Source organism: Fusarium venenatum (genome assembly GCF_020744135.1).
Source record: "Fusarium venenatum strain MPI-CAGE-CH-0201 chromosome Unknown EDB82scaffold_1, whole genome shotgun sequence".
Lineage (NCBI taxonomy): Eukaryota > Fungi > Ascomycota > Sordariomycetes > Hypocreales > Nectriaceae > Fusarium > Fusarium venenatum.
In genome coordinates, this window is record NW_027072129.1 from 11,045,342 (window position 1) to 11,067,480 (window position 22,139).

At 46.3% G+C, this 22,139-nt stretch overlaps 11 protein-coding genes across 11 annotated transcripts; 5 read left to right on the top strand and 6 right to left on the bottom strand.

Moving 5' to 3' along the window:
- The first annotated feature begins 644 nt into the window (after positions 1–644).
- Positions 645–2,897, top strand: EDB82DRAFT_115992 (uncharacterized protein). Its single transcript, XM_025731710.2, has 3 exons — positions 645–886; positions 942–2,351; positions 2,407–2,897. The coding sequence occupies exons 1-3, from the start codon at positions 706–708 to the stop codon at positions 2,760–2,762; spliced, it is 1,947 nt and encodes a 648-aa protein (XP_025587558.1). The 5' UTR covers positions 645–705; the 3' UTR covers positions 2,763–2,897.
- Positions 2,898–3,040: 143 nt separating this feature from the next.
- EDB82DRAFT_493487 (uncharacterized protein) lies at positions 3,041–4,308 on the top strand. The gene has a single exon (XM_025731698.2). It carries the CDS (start codon positions 3,129–3,131, stop codon positions 4,176–4,178), a length of 1,050 nt encoding a protein of 349 aa, XP_025587557.2. The 5' UTR covers positions 3,041–3,128; the 3' UTR covers positions 4,179–4,308.
- Positions 4,309–4,426: 118 nt separating this feature from the next.
- Positions 4,427–5,700, bottom strand: EDB82DRAFT_473066 (uncharacterized protein; the record flags this gene model as incomplete). Its single annotated transcript, XM_065607988.1, has 3 exons — positions 4,427–4,972; positions 5,398–5,537; positions 5,568–5,700. The coding sequence occupies 3 exons, from the start codon at positions 5,698–5,700 to the stop codon at positions 4,427–4,429; spliced, it is 819 nt and encodes a 272-aa protein (XP_065466017.1).
- An 834-nt stretch (positions 5,701–6,534) lies between these two features.
- EDB82DRAFT_573157 (uncharacterized protein) lies at positions 6,535–9,405 on the top strand. The gene is made up of 9 exons (XM_025731665.2): positions 6,535–7,027; positions 7,077–7,433; positions 7,487–7,534; positions 7,586–7,736; positions 7,793–8,058; positions 8,113–8,243; positions 8,432–8,500; positions 8,563–8,807; positions 8,874–9,405. Exons 1-9 carry the CDS (start codon positions 6,603–6,605, stop codon positions 9,108–9,110), a joined length of 1,929 nt encoding a protein of 642 aa, XP_025587554.2. The 5' UTR covers positions 6,535–6,602; the 3' UTR covers positions 9,111–9,405.
- Positions 9,373–12,061, bottom strand: EDB82DRAFT_493495 (uncharacterized protein). The gene is made up of 2 exons (XM_025731654.2): positions 10,004–12,061; positions 9,373–9,955 (listed from the first exon to the last, which is right to left on the bottom strand). The coding sequence occupies exons 1-2, from the start codon at positions 11,594–11,596 to the stop codon at positions 9,482–9,484; spliced, it is 2,067 nt and encodes a 688-aa protein (XP_025587553.1). The 5' UTR covers positions 11,597–12,061; the 3' UTR covers positions 9,373–9,481.
- A 613-nt stretch (positions 12,062–12,674) lies between these two features.
- Positions 12,675–14,664, bottom strand: EDB82DRAFT_493498 (major facilitator superfamily domain-containing protein). The gene is made up of 4 exons (XM_025731643.2): positions 14,076–14,664; positions 13,502–14,026; positions 13,350–13,453; positions 12,675–13,301 (listed from the first exon to the last, which is right to left on the bottom strand). The coding sequence occupies exons 1-4, from the start codon at positions 14,457–14,459 to the stop codon at positions 12,800–12,802; spliced, it is 1,515 nt and encodes a 504-aa protein (XP_025587552.2). The 5' UTR covers positions 14,460–14,664; the 3' UTR covers positions 12,675–12,799.
- Positions 14,665–14,945: 281 nt separating this feature from the next.
- On the top strand, positions 14,946–16,494 carry EDB82DRAFT_565640 (renal dipeptidase family). Its single transcript, XM_025731632.2, has 4 exons — positions 14,946–15,309; positions 15,355–15,647; positions 15,699–15,819; positions 15,863–16,494. The coding sequence occupies exons 1-4, from the start codon at positions 15,105–15,107 to the stop codon at positions 16,486–16,488; spliced, it is 1,245 nt and encodes a 414-aa protein (XP_025587551.2). The 5' UTR covers positions 14,946–15,104; the 3' UTR covers positions 16,489–16,494.
- A 44-nt stretch (positions 16,495–16,538) lies between these two features.
- EDB82DRAFT_116159 (uncharacterized protein) lies at positions 16,539–18,875 on the bottom strand. Its single transcript, XM_025731621.2, has 4 exons — positions 18,427–18,875; positions 18,351–18,378; positions 17,843–18,301; positions 16,539–17,795 (listed from the first exon to the last, which is right to left on the bottom strand). Exons 1-4 carry the CDS (start codon positions 18,789–18,791, stop codon positions 16,590–16,592), a joined length of 2,058 nt encoding a protein of 685 aa, XP_025587550.2. The 5' UTR covers positions 18,792–18,875; the 3' UTR covers positions 16,539–16,589.
- Positions 18,876–19,386: 511 nt separating this feature from the next.
- On the top strand, positions 19,387–20,073 carry EDB82DRAFT_116123 (Mss4-like protein). Its single transcript, XM_065606991.1, has 4 exons — positions 19,387–19,626; positions 19,674–19,787; positions 19,835–19,955; positions 20,007–20,073. The coding sequence occupies exons 1-4, from the start codon at positions 19,483–19,485 to the stop codon at positions 20,036–20,038; spliced, it is 411 nt and encodes a 136-aa protein (XP_065466018.1). The 5' UTR covers positions 19,387–19,482; the 3' UTR covers positions 20,039–20,073.
- EDB82DRAFT_116124 (CheY-like superfamily) lies at positions 20,074–20,706 on the bottom strand. Its single transcript, XM_025731599.2, has one exon. It carries the CDS (start codon positions 20,586–20,588, stop codon positions 20,109–20,111), a length of 480 nt encoding a protein of 159 aa, XP_025587548.1. The 5' UTR covers positions 20,589–20,706; the 3' UTR covers positions 20,074–20,108.
- Positions 20,707–20,873: 167 nt separating this feature from the next.
- Positions 20,874–22,139, bottom strand: EDB82DRAFT_116114 (uncharacterized protein). The gene has a single exon (XM_025731587.2). It carries the CDS (start codon positions 21,969–21,971, stop codon positions 21,060–21,062), a length of 912 nt encoding a protein of 303 aa, XP_025587547.1. The 5' UTR covers positions 21,972–22,139; the 3' UTR covers positions 20,874–21,059.

Sequence of the window (22,139 nt, forward strand, 5' to 3'; positions counted from 1 at the left end):
GATGCATGTGTTTGTCGCGAAGGAGCACTGGGCCAAAATACCCTATAACCAAGGTCCCCGTGAGAAGAGACAAAGGTACTCCGACAAGGGTTCATCTCTGCTACTTCGGAGCATGTCTGGGAATAGCCAAGCCATGTCTGCTTTGAGATAACTACGCATTCTCAATTGAAACCTTTCAGTCAGCCGCAATCATTTTGGCAAAGCTGAAAGTTTCTGTCTCACCAGTCAGCGATAATAGAGACTCTTAACTGGAATGTGACTCTGCCTCAACTCCCCTGCATATTCACCGGTGGCATGTTCAAAGTCTAGACCCCGCCAACGGACCAGGGTCTGAAGAAGTCCGGTATTTCAGCTGCATGGGAATCTCACTAAAGTGGCTTGCTGAAATTCCCTAGTCCACTCACTAGCTCACTGAACTACTTGCTTGGGGAGGCCTTATGCGGCACGGCACGAACTGAACGGGTGAAGCTATGACTTTTGTGGCTTTGTGGAGCTGAGACATAGAGTTCTCGACTTTGAGCTATTTGACGCCTTTACGTGAGATTCGATTTGGTGTTGCAACTTTGACTTTCGTCTTTTTGTTCAGCTGAGGGCATGTGATAAAGATAAATGCTTATAATTCCCTAGGCTGACAATGCTTTCAATCCTCACTTCATTGTCCATCTGCATCTTTACTCATTGACTTAATACTCGTCACTACTCAAAATGCCGTCAGCTATGAGCGCTCACATCGAGCAGGCGATTGTTCCAGATGAACACGTCAAACTCATTCTCTGCTTCGATGGTACTGGTAATACCTTCAGTGGTACTAATGCCGACACCAACGTTGTCAAGATTCTTCGCAAGCTTGATCGCAATAACAACAAGCAGTACCATTACTACCAGAGTACGTACTCTTTCCAGATGTAACTCTTTTACCATGGGACTGACATTCATTGCAGCCGGTATTGGTACCTACGATGTAAATGAGAGTTCTATCCACAAGTCAACTTTCGGGGAGGTCAAGAGCAAGATCTCCAAGGTAATTGACCAAGGTTTCGGCACAACATTCGACGCTCATATCATGGCTGGTTACCGTTTCCTCATGCGATACTATGAGCCCCAGGCCAAGATTTACATCTTTGGCTTCAGTCGTGGTGCTTACACTGCAAAGTATCTGTCACGCATGGTCAACAAGGTCGGTCTCCTTTGCAAGGGTAACGAGGAGATGGTACCTTTTGCCTATCGCCTTTATGCCCGCGCTCTAGAATGCGAAAGCGCGGATCGTCTCGCTACGCAAAAGGGTAGTGTCTGGGGCATGGGCGGTCCTGACGAACTACCACCCCAAACAAACTCTGAGACATCGCTCAATGGTAACAATCAGCCAAACGATGTACCCAATGGGGTTAGCAACGGCGCATCCAATAGCGTCAATGATTCTTCATCGTCTTCGTCTGATTCATCCGATGACGAACATGCCCCTGCTGGCGCGGAAGAGCCTACCGAGACTGACGACGAGGAAGACAAGACAACTTTCATGGCTGGCAATGTCAACATCAAGAGAGGGAATGATACCAAGAAGGCTAGAAGGGAAGTAAAGGCCTTCAGTCAAACCTTCTGTCGAAATGAAGGCTCAGATCCTAAGAACCACAAGAACATCAAGGTGTTTTTCCTCGGCATGTGGGACTGTGTTAACTCTGTTGCTGTTGTCGAGAAGAATGCCCCAGCACCTGTCGAGATTACTGGCACTGCGAAGCATGTTCGCCACGCTGTGGCTGTCGATGAGCGTCGCGTCAAGTTCAAGCCTGCTCTTCTAGCACAGGACATTCGAACAGTCGTCAAGGAGGCCCAGGATAAGGCGGAAGCGAGGCGCAGAAAGGGGAAGAACCCCAAGAAGAGCAAAAAGACCGTGGAGCAGATGAAGAAGGAAGAAGAGGAGAACAAGGAGGATATCAGAGAAGTCTGGTTCCCTGGAAACCATGGCGACATCGGAGGAGGTTGGCCTGCTATGCCTGAACTTGTGTCCCCCGACAAGCTACCATGGTATACGCGTCTCGGCAACGTCCTCACAAGTATGAAGCCCAAGAAAAACGAAGATGAGCCTCTTCTCAGGAACAATGATCTTCAGATGAGCGACATGGCTCTCGATTGGATGATTCGAGAGGTCACTCTCGTCGGAGATCAAGAACCCAAGTCTGCTGTTCACTGGTGCCACACTCTTGACAAGTTCAGAAACAATATGGACGACACAAAGACACTCGTTGAGGGAAAGACAAAGCTGCAGAGATATGTCATTGAGGGCTTCAAGCACGACACTCTTTCCTTTGGTTACGGATCTTCTGTCTTCAAGGTGATTTTGTGGAAGTTTATGGGTAAGTCTATATACATATCACAACTCTGTTCACCAATATAACTAACTCTATCTAGAATGTCTCCCAGGAATTCCCCGATGGGAACTCAACGACAAGGCCGCGAAGGAGGAGGACAAGGGCTGGGAATCACGACGCTGGACTCCCAACTTTGGCAGCTTCCGTGATATTCCACGTAGAGCTGTCCTGCACAATTCTCTCATTGAGCGATTGAAAGCTCAGGACATCAACTATCGCCCCGGAAACAACCATGGTCGTGGCGCGCCTTGTTTGTTGGGTGCTGGTAAGAAGGAAGTTGCCAAGATGAAGAAGGCAGAGCTACAGAACCAGAAGGATCTCAGCACTTACGATGACGAGAGGGAGAGGACATGGGCTGCGAGACATCAGCTTTGGCAACTTGAGCCGAAGGCTTAGGGCATCACTGTTTTTGGAATATGTAATTGGATGTTTAGGCGTTTGGAAGGGTAATCACATTACTTTAGTTCCGGAAACATGGTCAATTTCGGTTTATCAGGGTAGCTTGCTTTTCAGCCAATCTATTAATTGCTGACATCTGATTGTCCGACGGGATTCGTGAAATGACCAATGACGGCAATGGGATGTTCAGAAGGATTTACCTGTCAGCTTACAGACCATCTAGACTCCGTACTGACTACGTAAAGAATTTATATAACCTTGTTGCTGACAGCTCACGTCAACCTCTTTTCTGAGCTTACTCAGAGGATAAGCCCAAGTAGCGCAAAAGACTTCCACCCTAAAAGAAAAGAAATTCAGCTGAACATGGAATCTCCATCACGCGTACTTGTGACAGGTGGAAGTGGCTTCTTGGGAGGCCACGTTGTTCGGCAACTCCTCCATGATTCTGCGACTACAGTTGCCATCACTAGTCGCCATCCAAAGGTTCCCGTCGATGTGTTGGATGAATCTCGTATCTCTCTCTTTCCACTTGATCTTACATCTCGAGACCAAACCGACGAAGTCTTTCAGAACTTCAAGCCCCATGCAGTCATACATACCGCATCCCCATCTTATCTCGATACCAGCAGAGCATTGATCAAAACCAATGTCGACGGGACAAATATTTTGCTAGAAGCCGCAAAGGCTTGTAGTCATACAAAAGCCTTTGTCTTGACCTCGTCCAATCAGGCTGTTGTACCAACACAAGAACCCTTGTCCGAAGAGAATGCTCAACAATATGTCAAGACCAATGCGCCTAACGCCTATGCCTTGTCAAAAGGTCTAGCCGAAAGACTCGTCACCGCTGCAAACTCGGAGGAGCTGTACACTTCAATCATCAGAATCCCCGGCATCTATGGCGAATACGATACCAACTTCATTCCTCAACTGGTGTCGAGCATTCGACGAAATGAGCATAAAATGCAAGTTGGAAACGATGCCAAACTCTTCGAAGTCGTCTATGTAAAGAAGGCGGCCGAGGCCCATATCCTGGCCATGAAGACTCTGCTCGATCCTACAACTCGCGGTCAAACTGGCGGTGAAGCATTCTTCATCTCCGATGGCAAACCACAGAAGTTCTTTGATTTCTGCAGAAGGTTTTACGCGGCTGCTGGTAATCCTGTCAGGCCGGAAGAGGTGACACGCATTCCACTATCGGTTATGCAGGCTGTGGCGTCAAGTACTGAATGGCTGTATTGGGTTTTGACGTTGGGGATGATGCAACCTGGTCTACGAAGAATTAGTATGGATCATCTGGATACTGGTTGTTGTTGGTCGTTGGATAAAGCGAGGAAGATATTGGGATATGAGCCTATTGATGATCAGGATGAAGTTATCAAGAGTACGATGGAGTGGGCTATGGAAGCCCTCTGAAGCCATGAACCCTTTCATGTGGACTGATACTCACAAAAAATTCAACAAGATTGCAATATAGGCTTCGAATTGAGACTTCGTTCATATACATGCTACCCCCAACTGTGACCCAAGCCTTCTCAAGTTTCTTAATGTCATTGAGCTTTCATATGAACTTACAAATATTGATGATGGAGAAACCAGATCATATTTAAACTGGGTATCATTTTGTAGGTCGGGTCACAGTATAATTGTATTAGTCCCTCCAGCTACTCAATCTCTCTGGGCCTGCTACCGAGATCCCGACGTGAATACATGCCAGCCTCGATGTGCTGCACCAAGATGAGAATGTTTGTTACATTGGGTTCTTCCGCCTTCTTTTTCTTTCCATCCTTGCGTGCCTTGTTCCCAAGATCTATCTCATCGCCGATAACAGTGAGAAAGCCTTTAAAATTGGCCTCTTGATGCATTTTCTCCTCGTTGAAAGCGTCGCCCAAACTGATCGCTACTTGAACGACGTCTGCGACACTGACACTGAGAACACCTTTGAGGATCTGTACGGTACTGCCAAACACCTCCAAGAGTAATTCCCACCCTTTATTGGTGACTTCGTCTTTGAGAATCACTCCCGAAACATAGTCGAACCATGCGGGATGGTGATCACCCAAAAACATTTTGCGGCTGATACGAACATAGGTCGTCCCCTCCGCACCCCACATGTAGCGCTTCGGCCATGGCGATTGTCCTTTGTTCTTGGCAGGGGCATGCTCAAAGTCCTTGATTCCGACCTTTTTGTATGGATCCTGGGTGACAAACTAACTATAAAGTTTAGGGGAGTTTGTAGTTGCCCCGAAAAGTTGCTTAAGGAACATCCTCAGGGCGCAGTCCAGGATGTTGACGGGACCATCCTCAGTGTACCAGTTTCTGTAATCAGGGTACTTCTTAGTCCGTTCAGCATAGTCAGGGAGTAGACGATTCGAGGTTCGTATAGCGATGAAGTGGTTCATATTGTTGACACCCGTTTTGGTGAAGAGTCGAACCCAATGAACAGCTCAATATTGACCATGGGTACGCAGCGAGATAGCTGGGTTATCCATCTTGGGTGCGCGAATAGCCACAAAACAATCATACGAATCACCATGTTTTCAAGATAACTCAAATTCCTTCTTGGCCCAGTTCGTCACCTCGTGTATATCCTCGTCCTTTCTGTGATAGTGTTCCAGTTGGCTTTTGAGGTTACATAGATAGGTTCGTCCCCTCCAATGGCGATCTCAAGTTCTGCATAATGGAAGTGAACGTAAAAGAGCCAGTAGTCCTCTTTCTCAGAATCAAACACGTCTGATCTGTCACCCTCGTAACGCTTGATTTCTGGATATTTATCTGGAAAAAGGTAATCCAAATCGGGTATACCTGGGTCTTTCTTTTCAACTTCCAAAGTCTTGCTGTATAGCGGTATATCTGTACCAGTTGATGTTTGCAGTACGAAATTTATGATAAAATCGACTGGGTGGGACGGGCCAAGATGTGAAGATGTGGCCTCCATATTGGAGATGACGAGATGGAGTCTTTGTGTTGGATGAAAAGTACTGTAGGACAAGGGATAGAGAGAGATATTGTAGCTTTTGCGACAATCATACGGTAGTAGAGGCCTGTTTTATAGCTAACGACCGGTGACAATTATTGACCTACGCTCGATCTGACAGTGACGTTATTAAGGAACAAAATGACAGTTATCCTATTTTTCTCAGATACTCATGGCGGTCAACGAGGTGAAAGCGGCAAAGCATAATTTTGTAACCAATGATTAGTGGAATGCTAATAAATATGCAGCTAGAAACGTAGATTATTTCTTGTTGTATATGTGATCCTGAGACATTCATGTCGGGACGACAGCTGAAGGCTGCAGACTTATTTCTTGCCAGAAATGACTGCAGCGATTTTTATTGAGATGGGGTACTATCCTGCAAGACTACGCAATGCCCGCAGGGCTAATTAACACATGACGACTCTTCCAGTTTCTGAAGACTAGGAAGAGGGTGAACTAGGTACGCCAGGGGCATTTTTCTACCTTGCATTTGCAACAGTTGAGAGTGTTACTTGTCGGCCAGTATTAAAAGATGATGCATGGCGTCCCGCATATTAAATAGTTTATGAGTAATATTGTTCCATATTTCAATGGGACGTGTTGCATGTTGGCCTCGTCTAGCCTTCTTAGAGCCTGCGTCACTCAGATAAAATCTCATAACTTCAGAACAATGTTTCTTATTATGAACGATGTAATTGGCTTGCTCTCAAAAAATGTCATATGATATGGCAAGGATCATATGCAGTATGTAAGTAACGAGGTATGGGAATTGCAGCCTAAACCGAGGCTGAGCAATTACAGAAACATGATCAGCAACGCTTCCTGCGAAATTCTCATCATCTCACTAACAGCGACTAAAGATGTCCTTCGGATATGGGGTCGGCGATTTCATCGCTGTGCTAGGTCTCTTTGAGCGCATCGCTCTAGAGCTACGCAATTATAAGGACGCTCCTATGCACTTCCAGCAGCTCCGTGCGGAACTAGACCTTGTTCACAGCACCCTCAAACACGTTTTGAGTCTGGAGCCCGACTGTAAGGAAGAGTTCCAGAGCCTGGAGCAGATCAGAGCTATTGTAATGCACTGTTCTCAACCTCTGCAGACCATGGTAAACAAAATGCGATCCAAGGAAAGCAGTTTAGGTCATTTCAGATCAACGAGAAGTCTTAGCGGCATCGGTGAAAGGCTTCACTGGTCTATGATCGCTCAAGGCGACGTTGATGCAGTACGAAAGACGATTTTGTCTCAAATGGCCGCTGTTAATATCCTCTTAAGTGTCCAGCAACTGTTCGCAAGCCTATGACGTTCAAAAGCTAAGCAACTGATCCGTTGATAGAACCCGTGTCAAACAATTGTCATTACAGTCCAAAAGTATTGGGGACAGCCAATTGACAATCATCGAGAAGCATGCAAACGCAATAGCTGGACATACTTCTAATATTCTTAACATTGTATCGAGAACGCAAGCGGCAGTAAAGACCCTGACGGTCAATGCAGCTATCCAGGCCGACATACAGTCACGGGATTCTAACTCTATCAGCCAAAGTGTGACTGCCATCGAAAAGAACATCCTTCACTTGAAAAGAAAGACCGAAAAGGCGTCAGCAATAGTCCGTTGCCATGCTGCGTTTGTAACCCGCCACGCGAAGATGCTATATTCTCTCATGAAAGATATTAAGAAGTTGTTCACTTTGTAACGACCCGTCCTATAGTTTTTTTTATCTCAGCAGGCTAATACCCTCTCAGTCTAACAAAATGTACGAAGGACATGCTTGAAGCCATAGGCAGAAATACGTAAGTATGCCGAGAAGGACTTAGCTTGCCAGATTATTAACTGCACACTAGGCGTATGTTACTCGATATAAGTGGCCAGCTTAAACAAATCATCAGAGCTATTGAGGCGATACCACTCCATCTGACTCTGGACATCGTTCGGCTTGATGATGCCCACGGTGAAAGTTGGGCTCTTCCATTTCAGGCTTGCAGGACCTGGGATGTAAGTAGTAACTAAGCTCGCGTGTATCAGAGGATAATAGCAACTGACAGTGACAGTCTTTTTGTGATTTGCTTCGATGTGTTGTATACGCAAACGAGAGGCCTGGTTTAAATCACATTATGCATAACCTGTTCACCATTACCCATTCAAAAACCGGTTTACAAATCAATCCAGATGTGTGGGAAAACGCGGTAAAATCGGGCTGTCATGTTGAGCAGGCCATGCTCATCAAAAGGGCTCATCCTCAAGGGACTTGCATGGATCCAAAATGCACCGGGAGACTCTTGAAACCAAAGTCGCGATACGATATCCGTAATTCTTGGTAAGCATTACTAGAACGAGACGTGAGATAATCTGATACTAACTTCTTCGCCAGTACTACTTGTGGTCGATGGGTTATGGCGAGCCCTGATATACCTCCCTTGGTAATCTTATACCAAAAATACTCTTCCACGACTGCCTCTGGCAACGATTCAAAGTTTCCCAATGCCAACAAAACAAATTCAGGTCTGCAGCACCTGCCGATCAATGCCAAAAACCCATCGGAGAGTTTTCGCAGAGTCAAAGTGGTTTACCCTACAGCGCCCATTCTAGATATAGAAGATGCTCACAAGCGATTGCGTGACAACCCAAAGAACCCGGGGCAAATGCATTTATAGGCCTCTCATTGCTACATGATGCACAAAGACTAATAGAAGATGATGGAAACGGTATCGAAATTGCTATGAAAGCAGTATGTCACTTAGGGGCTGCTGTCACATCCGGTAAGTGGGTGAATACTTTCAGCCAATATGTACACTTAAACCCATACTAACCTCTTTTCCAGACTCTTGTAACGCTGAGTACTGGTATCTTTTGGGAAGAGCATACATGCTTCTAGAGGAAGACGAGAAGGTCTTCAAATGCCTTCGACAAGCAGTCTTCATTCAACCTAACTGTGCTTCTTTTTGGCACTCATTTGGGATTCTATTTTTTGCTACAGGGCGATATAAGGAGTCTGACCAAGTATTAACTCATGCTCTGCGTCTAAATCCACGTATTTACACAACTTGGTATAACCTTGGCGTTTTGGTAATGCATTATGTGGCCCATAACTGGATTTTATTTGTTTTGTATCTTTGCTAACGGCGAAAATAGTTTGACAGCATTGGCCGATACGGCATTGGCACAGATGTTTTTCAAGCATTTGACAATCATGTACCATGGTGGCCTGGAGTTCGCGAAAGACTCGAAGCTTACCAGGCATACGTTCAAGATTCAAACGAGAAGCTGTTTCGTAATCACTTATTGCACTACATGATGGATACTGGGCTACCTTATCAGCCGCAAGGCGAAGTGGATAACTACAGTACTGGACATGGTACTGGGGTGTAGACGTCTGGGAATAGTAACGAGAGTGCTGATGCTCTGTAGAGTTATTTAACAGGGCCAGAGAGCTAAGATCTTGTTAGTGAGGGTAGAGTCAACTAAGCAATTTTTAGATTTTACTGGAATCGTCCGTGGAGTCTTTAGAATCTTAATTATAACCTGACCTTAAGAACAAATGTAAGGCCAAGGAAATTTAGAAATCCTTGCATGACTTTCAATTATTAGTCTCTTTGCTAGAGACAATGACCACGATGGCTTTCAGTACTAATAGAAGGAAAAATAGATCCATTATAATCTTGACAACTATGGGACTATGTATTTACACTAGCATACAAGTCATTGATCTTGAAAAGTAATACAAACTACCAATCGAAGCGTTACTGTGCAGGACGAGCCATATCGGGACTAGTTCTGGTAGTATCATCCCTAAAAGTAGCCTTGTCACCATCAAAACTACCCTCGCCATTGCTGTGCTGCGGCATATCAGCATGACCCTCCTCAATGCCACCATTGTTAACAATAGGTGCGTTGTCGATGGTCATCTGGGGTGCAACATCATACTTGCCATCACCACGCTCCAGTCGGTGCGAAGGGATGAGAATGTTGAAGAAGCGAGGTACAACAAAAGCACCGACAATAAAGAGAACAACCATGTGCATGAGAACGAAGCTGTAGATGTAGGGAGGGTTGTTGCGATAACTGTTGAGGAACTTGGGATACGCAAAAGAGAAAACCAGAGCGACGGCAGGACCAGTGATATATTTGAGGCAGATAGGCCAGACCCAGTGGATCTTCCAGTTCTTGCCGCCATTGGAGATGACGTTGTTCAGATCATTGCGGAGTTGTTGGCCCTGAATACAGTCAGTTTTGGCTATGTGGATGTGAGTGGTTATACATACCGAGTAAAACGCCGCGTACCAAAAGCGGCTGAGAACGGCGTTCTTACCCCAGAATCTAGGAGCAGGAACAGTAGGAGCCTTACCAACAAAGGCAGAGATGAGAGAGCAAGCGATGAAGATACCAAAACCAGCACCTGCACCAGCAGCAGGAGTGACAAGGTGACCGAGGAGAATACCAATGAAAAGAGAAAAGACGTAGCCACCGTTGTATACAAGGTAGCTGACGAGACCAATTTGGTCAACTGGATCTCTCCAGCGGTACAGAGTACAGGCCATGTAAGTCTCAGACCAGACAGTGACAAAGAGGGCAATGTCATTGACCCACATATCAATAGCATCGAGAGTGGCGAAGCCAAATTCACTGCTGTAGATAAGGGCAGTGAGGGCACCCAAGAGGATGACAGAGGTAGAGATGACCCAGCGAGGGATTCGCTTACCAAGGTCACTATCGCAAAGCATGGTGACGAGAACCTCGGCTAGAGCAAACACACATGTAAGACCGAGAAGGACCAGAGTAAGGAAGAACAGAGCAGAGAAGAAATTGGCTCCAGGCATCTGAGCAAGAGCCTCAGGGTAGTAGTAAAAGCCGGAGCTAAATGTGGACAGGGGCGGAACCTCGCCAGGGTTAATAGCCAAGAAACCGACAACACCCATGACGGCCAAAGCAGAGATGATTTCGATGGCCGAATTACTCAGTGCAATGATGAAGGCATCCTGAACAGCGTTGGCGTACTTGTTGTTGTAAGAGGCGTAAGATGTGAAGTAACCGAAACCAACACCAATAGAGAAAAACATCTGACCGAAAGCGTCCTGCCACACACCAGGGCCCTGTAGGGACTCGCTTCGCCACTCGCCGACATAGAGTTTGAAACCATCGGATGCGTTTGGGAGAGAAAGGGAGCGGATAGCGAGGATGCCGATGAGGAAGAGAGGTAAAGCCATGGTGACATAGATGACTCGACCTGTGAGACCGACTCCCTTGAAAGTACACATCCATACGACAGCCCAGATCATCATACACCAGCCAAATGTCTCGCCCACAATACCACGGCCAGGATAGGATAGCATTCCACCATCCTCTCCGCCGATGGGATCGACATTACGAACAACTTCCTCATTGAAGAATTTGATAGTGTCCTTACCGTCCCAAGGCAGAGGGCTCTGGAACGACATGCGGAAATAGGCCATCGCGAAAGCCAAGATCGGTACATAGTATCCTACGACACTGAAGCCGTTGAAGACCATGGAGAAACCAATACCCTTTGCACGATGGTTGACGTTGTTCCATGCAATGACACAACCGCCGCGATAAGCTTGACCAAGAGTGATCTCGAGGATGAGAATGGGAATACCGACGAGGAAGAGGGCGAAGAAGTAGGGGATGAAGAATTGGAGACCATAGTTGTTGAAGACGACGGAGGGGAAACGAAGAAGGTTGCCCAAACCGACGGCACCACCCATGGCGCAGAGAACAAATTGAGATCGTGAGTTGAAGTTGTCACGACCGTCTTCATCTTTTGCTGAGTCTGGCGCCAGCATCAAGAAGATGCGTTTGGCCATGCCAGGCTTCTTGCCTTCAGCGGCGACAGCCATACTGAATTTGTTTGAAGAAAGATAAAAGGAAGGTAAAGTCAATGAATGATGATATCTCGACTTGGGGAAATGGAATGCAAGTGAGACCTCTCCTCCTCAGGAGTAAGAAAAACGGTGGAGAAGATGGCATGATATATACCAAACAGAAACACACAAATAAGCATAATCCCAATCACAACAGATAACAAAAGGTCAGCAACCAACACTTTCGAGGGGCAAAACCAAGGAACATCCAAAGAGCCAAGACAATAGCCAAGATGGCACAGTAGACCAATAGTCCCTATTCTTGGCGGCTAAGAACCACTTAATACTGACGCCAAGTAAATCTCACAGCACAATCTCCCCTCTCGTGATTGAACCGCCAAGCGACAGGATAGGAAGGTAGAGAGGCTCGTTCCAGTTGCTGGTCTTCTATTGCACAAGTGGCTGACTCAAGTAAAATGGACCATCGATATGGAATAACCGCCAAGTGAATGCCAATGCTATTATCTGGGGTAGCGCTTATCTAGTACCTCCCGTTTTCAGCAGGCGTCAAGAACAAGCAAGACTCTCTAGAGTTCCATTATTCCGAGGCCGCGGGTATCCGATGCTGGTTGGTATCAGCTCTTTGTTAGTTCAGCTTTGGAGATGAAAGCCAAGGCCTTGGCTTTTTCTTGGCTTTGATAACTCTAACCAAGACTGCGGAGACAGGAAGCTTAGAGAGAACTGACACATAATCCGTATCTGTCTTTATGTCGCGCGTAGCCGCCACTGCTGCGCCGACTCTGTATTGCCACGCGATGATGTGAACCAAAAGGCCAAGGCTAGAGATGAGCCTCACCGTAATTAATAAGGTTTTAGTGGGTTAAGGGATGAACTGAACTGGTTGCACCCAACGATAGCCGTATGTAACCATCTGTATCTTGGCATTCTCAGTGATCCTTGAGCATCGGATGTTCCCCTGCTGATTAAGACTCTATCACCTTTTTTTACGTAATAAACACGCACTGAAAACTGTAATTTCTTGACTGTTTGTCTTTCATGTGAATGAGACAACAATGAATCCATAGTTTAGACGTTCTCAATCATCTCCACGTCAAAAAGGTCCACCTCCACACTTTAAGGTACAGGGAATATCTGGGGATTTCCTAGCAGGGAAGCTGATGACATTGAACAACGGCCCATCATGGGTCTTTTACCTAATAATATCCATATTACTTAACTCTAGTATACGTATTGAAAATGCTTATTCTCAAGATCCGTCTTGTCCAACAATCCCATTTCCCATCCTCTCCTCTGGTTTTCATCTCCCTCTGTATGATATTCCCTTCGAGATCTATTTCTCATCCAAAACAATACCCAAAGTCCGACAAGACTTGCCACCTGGATGGCGATGCACGTAAACATCATTGCCACGCCAAGCTCATACGTCGGCGCTTGATCAGTCTTGAAGAAAAACGGACCGACGAAATTACCGAGACAGTAACCAATAAGTAGTATCGCATTGGTCGTGATTTTCTTTGTGTATCCTGCGGTATTGGCCACTGAAACGGCCATACTCAAAGTCCATGTTGCAGTGTAGGAGAAGGACATCCAAAGACATGCGAGGCGAGCGTAGGCGTCGCTGTGGGGGATAAAGTGAAGACCGAGGACGCCGGCGAGGAAAGGAGTCAGAGCAAGTAGCATGATTGGGATTCGGGAGTTTTTGATAGTTGAAGCTCCCCAGCTGCTGCTGTTAGTGATGGGATCATCAAGAAGATCTATAATGACTTACCAGGCTAAAACACAAACAACCAACTGGACTGCACCCGAAGGCATCTGATATAGTGTCGTAGTAAGTGTACTGAAGCCAGCACCTTTGATAATGAGACCTTGGAACTGGATAATGATTAGTCATCGCCAAAACCACGTTGACAAGAAACTTACAGCAGATAGACCACCGTTGGGCGAATTACTCGTAACAGCGAACAAAAACAACAACCAAGTCTTGAGGTCAAACATAGCCTCCCAAAACTGCGGCATCTTGAAATGCTTATTCTCAATACCCGTTCCATTCTCCTTCACTCTCGCGATAGCACGGGCTCTCTCATCTGGTGTAAGGAACTTTGCTCGCATCGGGGCGCCGGGTAGACAAAAGAGAAGAATAATACCCCAGGCAACGGTGATAGAACCCCAGATGATGAAGAGCAGTCGCCACGATGTCAACGATGAATTAGTATGGCCGATACCAAAACTGGCGATTCCAGCGATGATATAGCCAAGGCCAGCTGATCCAAGCCATATACCCATTCGTAGAGGTTGCTCGCTTCGTTTGTAGTACATGCTGAAGAGAAGCATAGTTCCTGGGTTGATAGCTGATTCTAACGCGCCTAGGAGGGTTCGGACTGCTGCTAGGGCTGGGAAAGAGTGGACTGCCCCGTGAGCCATGAGAACAGCACCCCAAGCAATCACCTGCAACTGTTCAGTACTTGATTGCCTCATCACGTTCAAATGGACTTACTGTTCCCGACATAAAGTAATTAATCGGAAATCTTTGCAAAAACATACTCGTAGGAAACTCCCACACCAGATATCCCAGATAGAAAATCGCTCCAGTCCAAGAGAATTCATTCCCTTTTAGACCGATATCCTCTCTAAGACCAAACACAGCTGCATAACTGATGGTGTTCTTATCAATAGACTGCAAAGCATAAGTGAAGCACAAAAGCGGCATAAGTCGAAGATCCAGCTTCCATCTCAAAGCGCGCGCGAGTTCGGGACTTGTCTCAATATCCTCTGCATTATGACACAAAGTCAGGGCTTCGGCGGTCGATACATCGTTTATAGTACCGTCTTGAATAGACGATGTATGTTTGAGGTCTTCGGGGTATTTTTCGGTCGACATTTTGACCACTGGTTGAACAGATCGGAGGGAACCATGCGGATTGGGATATTGTTATGCGCTTTATACATATGTTTATCTTTGGCATATCCGACTGTAGATCATTTGACGTTGCATTCGTTTCGCCCGCGGCGAAGTTGACCCCTCCTTATCATGGTTCGACGGTTATCTGCATCCTTGGATGTTGGTATCAATAGAGGGTCTTGATGTAACTGCGTAGATAGCAGAACCCATTCTTTAGCTCTTGTTTCAAAGTGCCGCAAGACATCCAATTTTATCCTAAGGAATTGATTGCCTAATCTCGAATTTATCTTCCATCTGGCATTGTCGTAAACAATCTCGGGAACTTTTGTAGTTCCGGTATTTATCTCAACATCTCCACTTGTCTATCGTCATTTAAACAGGGTCTTGTACGAAATGATCCTTGATAAACGCGGGGTAAGAGTGTTTCGTATCCACATCTATCTTTGCTATCATTGTATCCTATCCCGCGGTCAACATAGTTGGCCGCGGGGAACTTGATGAACGGTGTACAGAAGATCTTCCGAAAGAGGACATCGTAATCGCATAAATTAACATGATAAGACACTTGGTAAACATAGACGTTAAGTGAAGTTATCTGAAACGTGATTGTGTTATACCATCACTATGACTTCTCTTCACCCATATCAGTCTTTACCCATTGACGAACGAGTCAAAAGAGTACTAGCAAAAACGCCTCTTATAGACGGCCACAATGACTTACCTCAACAACCACGAGCATGCTTCCATGGCAAAATCCATAACAATGATAAATTTGATCTGAAAAAAGGCTTTGAGAGAGGAATGACGGATATTCCTCGTCTCAAACAAGGTACCTATCTTTCTTCACTCCATGAACTTCTACTAATTCTACCAGGCGCCGTTGGGGGTCAGTTTTGGTCTGTATGCGTACCATGTCTTCGTTCCGCAGAAGACTTTACAACGCCCGAGTACTCCGACATGGCCCGTGATGCCATTGAACAGATTGATTTGACGTTACGACTGGTAGAGTCATACCCCGAGACCTTTCAGTTGGTTAGTGGTCCTTCTGAAGTCAAGGATGTATATGCCAGTGGAAGAATTGCTTGTTCTATTGGAATTGAGGGACTCCATATGGCTGGGAATAGCATTGGTATCATCAGAGCCTTTTACAGATTAGGTGTGAGATATGTAAGTAAAAACGCTAGTAATCTCGTTGAGGGGCAAGACTAATGCTTGCAGTGTACTCTCACACATGTATGCAACAATGCCTTTGCAGATAGTTCAACATCCAAAATTGGTCCTGTCCACGGAGGTCTATCCGATCTTGGAAAAGCAGCAGTAGTTGAAATGAACAGACTCGGTACATCAACCCTCCCATTGCCAAGTCCATGCTAACCTCGTAGGTATGATCGTTGATATCTCCCACGTATCCGAAGACTGCGCCAGCCAAGTCCTCGCCCTCTCCCGCGCCCCGATAATGTTCTCTCACTCCAATGCAAAAGGCGTCTTCGACTGTCCTCGAAACGTACCAGATCACATCCTTGACAAAGTCACCTCCAACGGCGGTATCGTCATGGTAACATTTGTTCCAGAGCACTGCACGACGCGACGTTCAGATGCAAAGATGGAGATGGTCATCGACCACTTATTCTACATAGCAAACCGTATAGGTTGGGACCATGTCGGTCTTGGATCAGACTTCGATGGGATTGCTAGTGTTATTCCTGGCCTTGAAGATGTAAAGTGTTATCCACATCTTCTCAAGGCGATTCTTGATAGGGGTGCTACTGAGGAACAGTTGGCCAAGGTGGTGGGGGAGAATATTCTTAGGGTCTGGGAGGGGGTTGAGAAGGCGAGGGATGAGATGAAGAAGGAGGGTGTTCTCCCAGTGGAGGATGTCTTCAAGGATCGAAAGTGGTGGCGCTATGATGGGTTTTATCAGATGGAGGACCCGGATCCTGAGGATAAGTTGGGACTTGATTGGTATGGGAAGCCTCCACCAGATGAGGGTTTGTATCTTGAGGAATAGATAATGAATGCCAACTATGATAGTTCATTTACGAGATAGAGATGCGATTTTCTACGGAGACTGTCAATAGTAATGACATATGGCTTGCTTTATCATCGACTTTACCAATTCCCATTAACGGCTGGTCCCCAACCCATCGATCCCCAGTTCAGTTGAGATATATCTACAGTAAGCGATGCCGGATCTGCCATATAAGGCCCTGGCATGTCTCCGAAATTCTGCCCGCCCATGTTAAATATCGTACCAGGGTCCCCAAATCCCATTGGCATCTGCATAGACATATCATCCATGTCCATCGCACCCTGGCATTGATCCTTATTTTGCTCGTTGTTATTCAATGACATATCTGCAATCTTTTCGTTGATAAAGTCCACAATTTCTGGCGTGGTCGTTTCCTTGCCAGCTTTCTCATGAGCCTTTTTGACTGTTTCCCACGCGTAGAGCACAATATTGGTGAAGGGCCTGAATACTGGAGCTGGGATATTTGCGTCTGGCGCAGCTCTGGCAGAGTAATTCTCGTGCATGACCTTCCACGCCCTTTCGGTCTGATCAGAGAACGGCTGACCTTTTAGATGCTGGATGACACGGATATACGCTGGGAACGGGAAATGGAGCTGCAGAAACCATCGGAAGTTTTTGGTAAGTGGTGAGCTGGATAACTTCGTGTCGCATTCTAGCCAGTGAAGGGCACACAAGACGGCGGCTTCTTGTCGCTCCGGCGTATATCCTGTAGATGTATCAAGGTAGGTCAAGTAATCGTTCATCAATCGGCAATTCATGATGTTTGATCGCGCGGTCCACATAGCCATGTAATGGACACGGTTATCCGGGTCGCAAAACCGAAGATATTTGTCTTCAATCATCTTCTCCAGCGTAACATCACCACCGGGCGGCAACTTCTTAGCCAGAGGCTTCATGACAGGGTTAGTGAATGCAAGGTAGAAAGGACTGTTGCGGTAAAATTCGCCAATCTCGCCTCTGACAATTGCGAAAATGGCTTCTGTCGCTTGATCCTGAACCTTTGGTAGAGTTTTTGTCTCTTCTCGAAGTTCCGAGTCGCTAACGTTTATAGGCAATGCACAATCCCAGCTTGGGACTAGGGTCGTTGGCTTGTGATCGCCTAAAGCACTAAAGCGAGAGTCGAAGAGTACAAGAGACCACCAAAGTCTCCTTCGGAGTTCTGCTTCGAGAATGCTGCACCGGGCGTTCTTTGCTTCGCTTTGAATACCCATTCGCTCGGCGATGCGGATAGCTACAGCTAGCATGGAGGAGACGGATTTCGGATGGCTGGCTGAGCGGACGGAAACCTAAAAGTTGTCAGTCAAGCCGTAGAAGCAGAAGACGTGAAGCCCACAAGGTAGAGGAACAATGCTGTCAAACAATCTCGGTTATCAGTTCGTAAGAAGTTGCAGTTCGACAATGCTTGTTGACATCCGAAATAATATCGCGTTGAGAGCTGCTCCTTTGATTGCTTGAACATAGTCCCACACTCTTCTTGTGATAAACTAAGGACGGCCATGCAATAAATACTGAACATCAAAGCTTCAAGGGTGGGTGATATCTCCTTCAGGTTGGACGCAGCTTCAACGATACGAGCTTGAAGAGTCGGGGTATGAGTAACTTTCATAAGTGGATTGACGTTGTCGAGATAGACCTGCCACAGCCTGAAGAGGTGCGCGGGCTCTGGATGTAGAGTGTGTAGCTCAACGGCCGAATTTCGTGAGCCGAATAACATGTCTTGGTCATTGGGTGACATTTGATCTTGAGCGTGGCTGAAGACATTTTCGTAGAACGCGTCGTTGGGATCCCGGTACTAAAAATATTTAGCTGATTCACTAGACTAAGTTTGTCAGGTAGTCTACCCCTTGGCGCATTGCTTGCCAGATACTTCTACAGCATTGTTAGAAATACAGTTGTGGTGGTGTGACGGAGACTTACTTGACTTCGGATACATCCTCAGACCGATCATGGGGACTTTCACCCTCTCTTCTCTCATCATCGGAATAGTAATCATTTGGCGAGCTCTTTGCTGTACTGTTGTTGTCGTCATGAAGAGGTTCAAATTTGACGTTGTTCTGCTTCATCAAGGCTTCATATCTCCTCAGCCTATCCAGAAGTTCTCGTTCTGGAAATCGTCGCCTTCGTGGTCTAGGCTGAGTAGCCGGCACACATTGCACACCATGCTTGACGCAAGTCGAACAAGGAAAGGTGCGGTCGCATTTGACCTTTCGCTGTTGGCAGAGAATACATGCCAGTACTCGATGCGGTTTGGGCTTGGGGGCGTTCTGCATGGATGTAGACATGGCGGGATCGGTCGGGGACTTTCCAAGCCCGAGAGATACGTCCGAGGGTTGGTGTTCCTGTAAGTGTATATGAAAGACGGCGATGGGATATCTTTGTTGGGCTGACAGGGAGAGTGAAGTGTTGGTCTCGGTCTTTTCTATCTTCCGAGATGACCCCACTTTTCACATTCTCGATGTTTTCGGACTTTAGAAATGTCCATGACCGACTACCAATTATTCCAGCACGATATCATCACTTATGGTCCAACTCATTATGTGTTTTCTCTCTCTGATAGCTTCCAAATGCGATTGATTCAATTGATTTGATGGTCGCCACGATCCAGAGCGTTGTCATCATAGGCTTAGACCGACTAGAATCGCAGCCAGCAATGGGGTGGATCACGAAGAAGTTGGATTGATAGACTGGTAGAAACAAATAGTTTCGGGGATGAATATGATCGAAATAATATTTATACGCAATATGAATGCAGAATGAACCAGAAAAGTAAAACAGATGCATATCAGCGTCATACCTCCTCTGACGTCAGGACTATGTCGATGTTCCATGACATGTTCTTCACGAAACCAACACTTTTGTTTCACCAACCACTTTCTTCCAACACTCTGATAGTCTTACCCATCTGTTGATAGTTTGCTCTTCAATCTTCCGTCTTTTGTTCGCCGATCAAGCTCACACCACGAGACCATCACAATGCCCAGCTACACAGGAAAATGCGTCTGCGGCAACGTCAAGTACAGTGTATCTCTAGACTCGCCTGATGATGCACGAACATCCCTATGCCACTGTGGAAGCTGTAAAAGAGCATTCGGTACTAACTTTGGCCTGACTACAAAGGTAAGCTACCTTCCCATGTCCATGATATCAGCTAATACATGCATCAGGTTGCGCTCGAGGGATTCAGGTATGACGAAGGAAAGCCAAAGTCTTTCAAACAAGAAAACGGCGTCATTCGTGAATTTTGCGATAACTGTGGTGCTTTCATTTGCGAATATGGTGTAAGTGCTGGCTAGACCACGTTACTTCTGTGCTGAGAGTATCCCAGGAACAAGCTGCGGACAAGTTTCGGTACATCATGTGGGGAACATTCGACGACCCAGACAAATTCCCTCCAAAGGGAGAGTTCTTTTGTAAATATCGTGCTGGATGGATGCCAGAAGTACCAGGTAAAACAACAACCATTTTCCCTTTATCAAGACATACTAACAAGATTATAGATCTCTTCCACAAGAACGAAATCAAGGAGTAATTCCACGATTATGACAGGTTCATAGCAATATATGCCTCGTATCTGTCTATCAGTGATTCGATCTTATCTTCTAGACAGGCCAGTTTTGTAGAAACTGTCGAAACGTTTCCAGCTTTGTCGGCTTCTTCAACACAGTATTCATTCCAAACTCATTGATCAATCTTTCCTCCTGACTCACCACGCCACAAGCAACAAGTCCAACAATGATTGTTGGCTGGAGGTTATTCTCTTTTTCGTACTCCCTAATTTGGAGAGAAGCTTCCAGACCACCCATGATAGGCATGGCGAGATCCATGAACACAATCCTGCATTGTTCAGGGTACGCTTTGTAAATGTCGACTGTCTCTTGCCCGTTCCATGCGTGTCGATATGCAGATTGGAGGCCAAGCTTGTTGAAATGATGGCAGAATAAACGCACATTCGTTTTGTTGTCTTCTGCTAAGAGATACTTGGCGTGTTCTTCTGCGACCTCTGTTGCCTCAGGCACAATCTTGGAGGCCGCGTCAGAGGTTGGGATGATGGTGGTTTGCTGCTTCTCGGACTCGCTCATATCGAAATTTCCTCCTGTACGTCATTATCAGTCAAGGATTCTGATATGGAAGTAGCGAAGTGGAGGATCACCAACCTTGGTACACTGTCGCCTGATGTTTGTTTGTGAAGAGTAGCTGGTAGATAACAGAAACAGAACAGTTCGGTTGGCTTCTAAGCTTTAGAGTACAAGAATAAATAGCCTCAGAGTTTAATCTAAATATCGCAAGATGGCTGACTATTGTTTTTTTTTCTCTTATGGCTCCGTATGACACCTGGAGGAGAAGGAAGGAGCCGATGAGCTTTGGTCTTAAAAACAGCAGTTGTGACTTAGTAAGCAAGCAAAGGACTGTTCCATTTATTCCGCCGCAAGGGTGCAAAACCAAAACGTCACTTGCATCTCAACACGCATTATACTAATCCCGGCGACCTTGCTTCGGTTCCTCCAAGGGCTTTCTCATTAACCACTTATGATGATGACAGACAGTGGTGATTACAAACCCTGGCTCTCCAGCTGTTCCTCAGTCCAAGCCCAAAGTTTCTTCGCCATCTCATCATCTAGCCCAGCACCATCCAGACCTCCAGTTTTTCCAACGGGCTCATAGAACTCCCCATTCTTAATTTCTGTCGATGTAGTTGCCCAAAGGTGATTCTTTACACCCTCCGAAATTGGACCAGCCATCTTGGGCGCGACATTGTCCTGCAGATGTTTCATCATCTCATCCCCCGCCTCCCGGGAGAACAGCTCAGTCTGGACTTCGCCAGGATTAATGGCAATGTTGGTGAAACTGTAGCGTTTCGCGGCTTCTCGTGCGTAAAGAAGACAGGCAAGTTTGCTCTGTGCGTATCGAAGAGGAAGTGGTGTCGGACTGGTCGCAGATTTGAGAGTGTCGAATTCGATACCACTAGGTCCGACGTGACGGAAGCCAGCAGATGACAAGTGTACCACCCTCGCATCCGGTGTCTTGTCAAGGACTGGTGCGAGAAGCTTCAAGAGCAGAGCGTGGCCAAGATGATTGGTACCCATGTGCATCTCGTAGCCATCTTTGGTGAGAACGGGAGGTGCCCCCATGACGCCAGCGTTAAGCAAGAGAACATCAAGTCTGTCCTCGCGGCCTAGGAAGTCCTTGGCTGCTGCCTTGATGCTGTCGAAGCTGGAAAGGTCCAACTCCAGAAGCGAAACTTTGGTACCCTCAGATGCGACGCCTTTGACTTCTTCTAGAGCAGAGTTACCCTTGGTAGAGTTTCGAGTGGTGATGTACACATGAGCTGCGTTGTGTTTGACGAGCTCAAGGGCCGTGGCTTTTCCAAGACCGGTGTTGGCGCCAGTGATAAGGATGACTTTGCCATTGAGAGAAGGGATTTCCTGTGCTGGATTGAAATAATAGGTCTTTTGGTTTGACATTATGACTACAGATGATTCCAGATATTAAAAGGGTTGCTGTTTACTTGATAAGTGGCTTGTGGGGTAAGGAAAAGACCCCTACGATCTGGAATCAAGTCGACCTTTAAATACATCTCCAGATCTTGGCAACAAAGAAACAATATTGAATCAATATGCAATCCAGTCCGG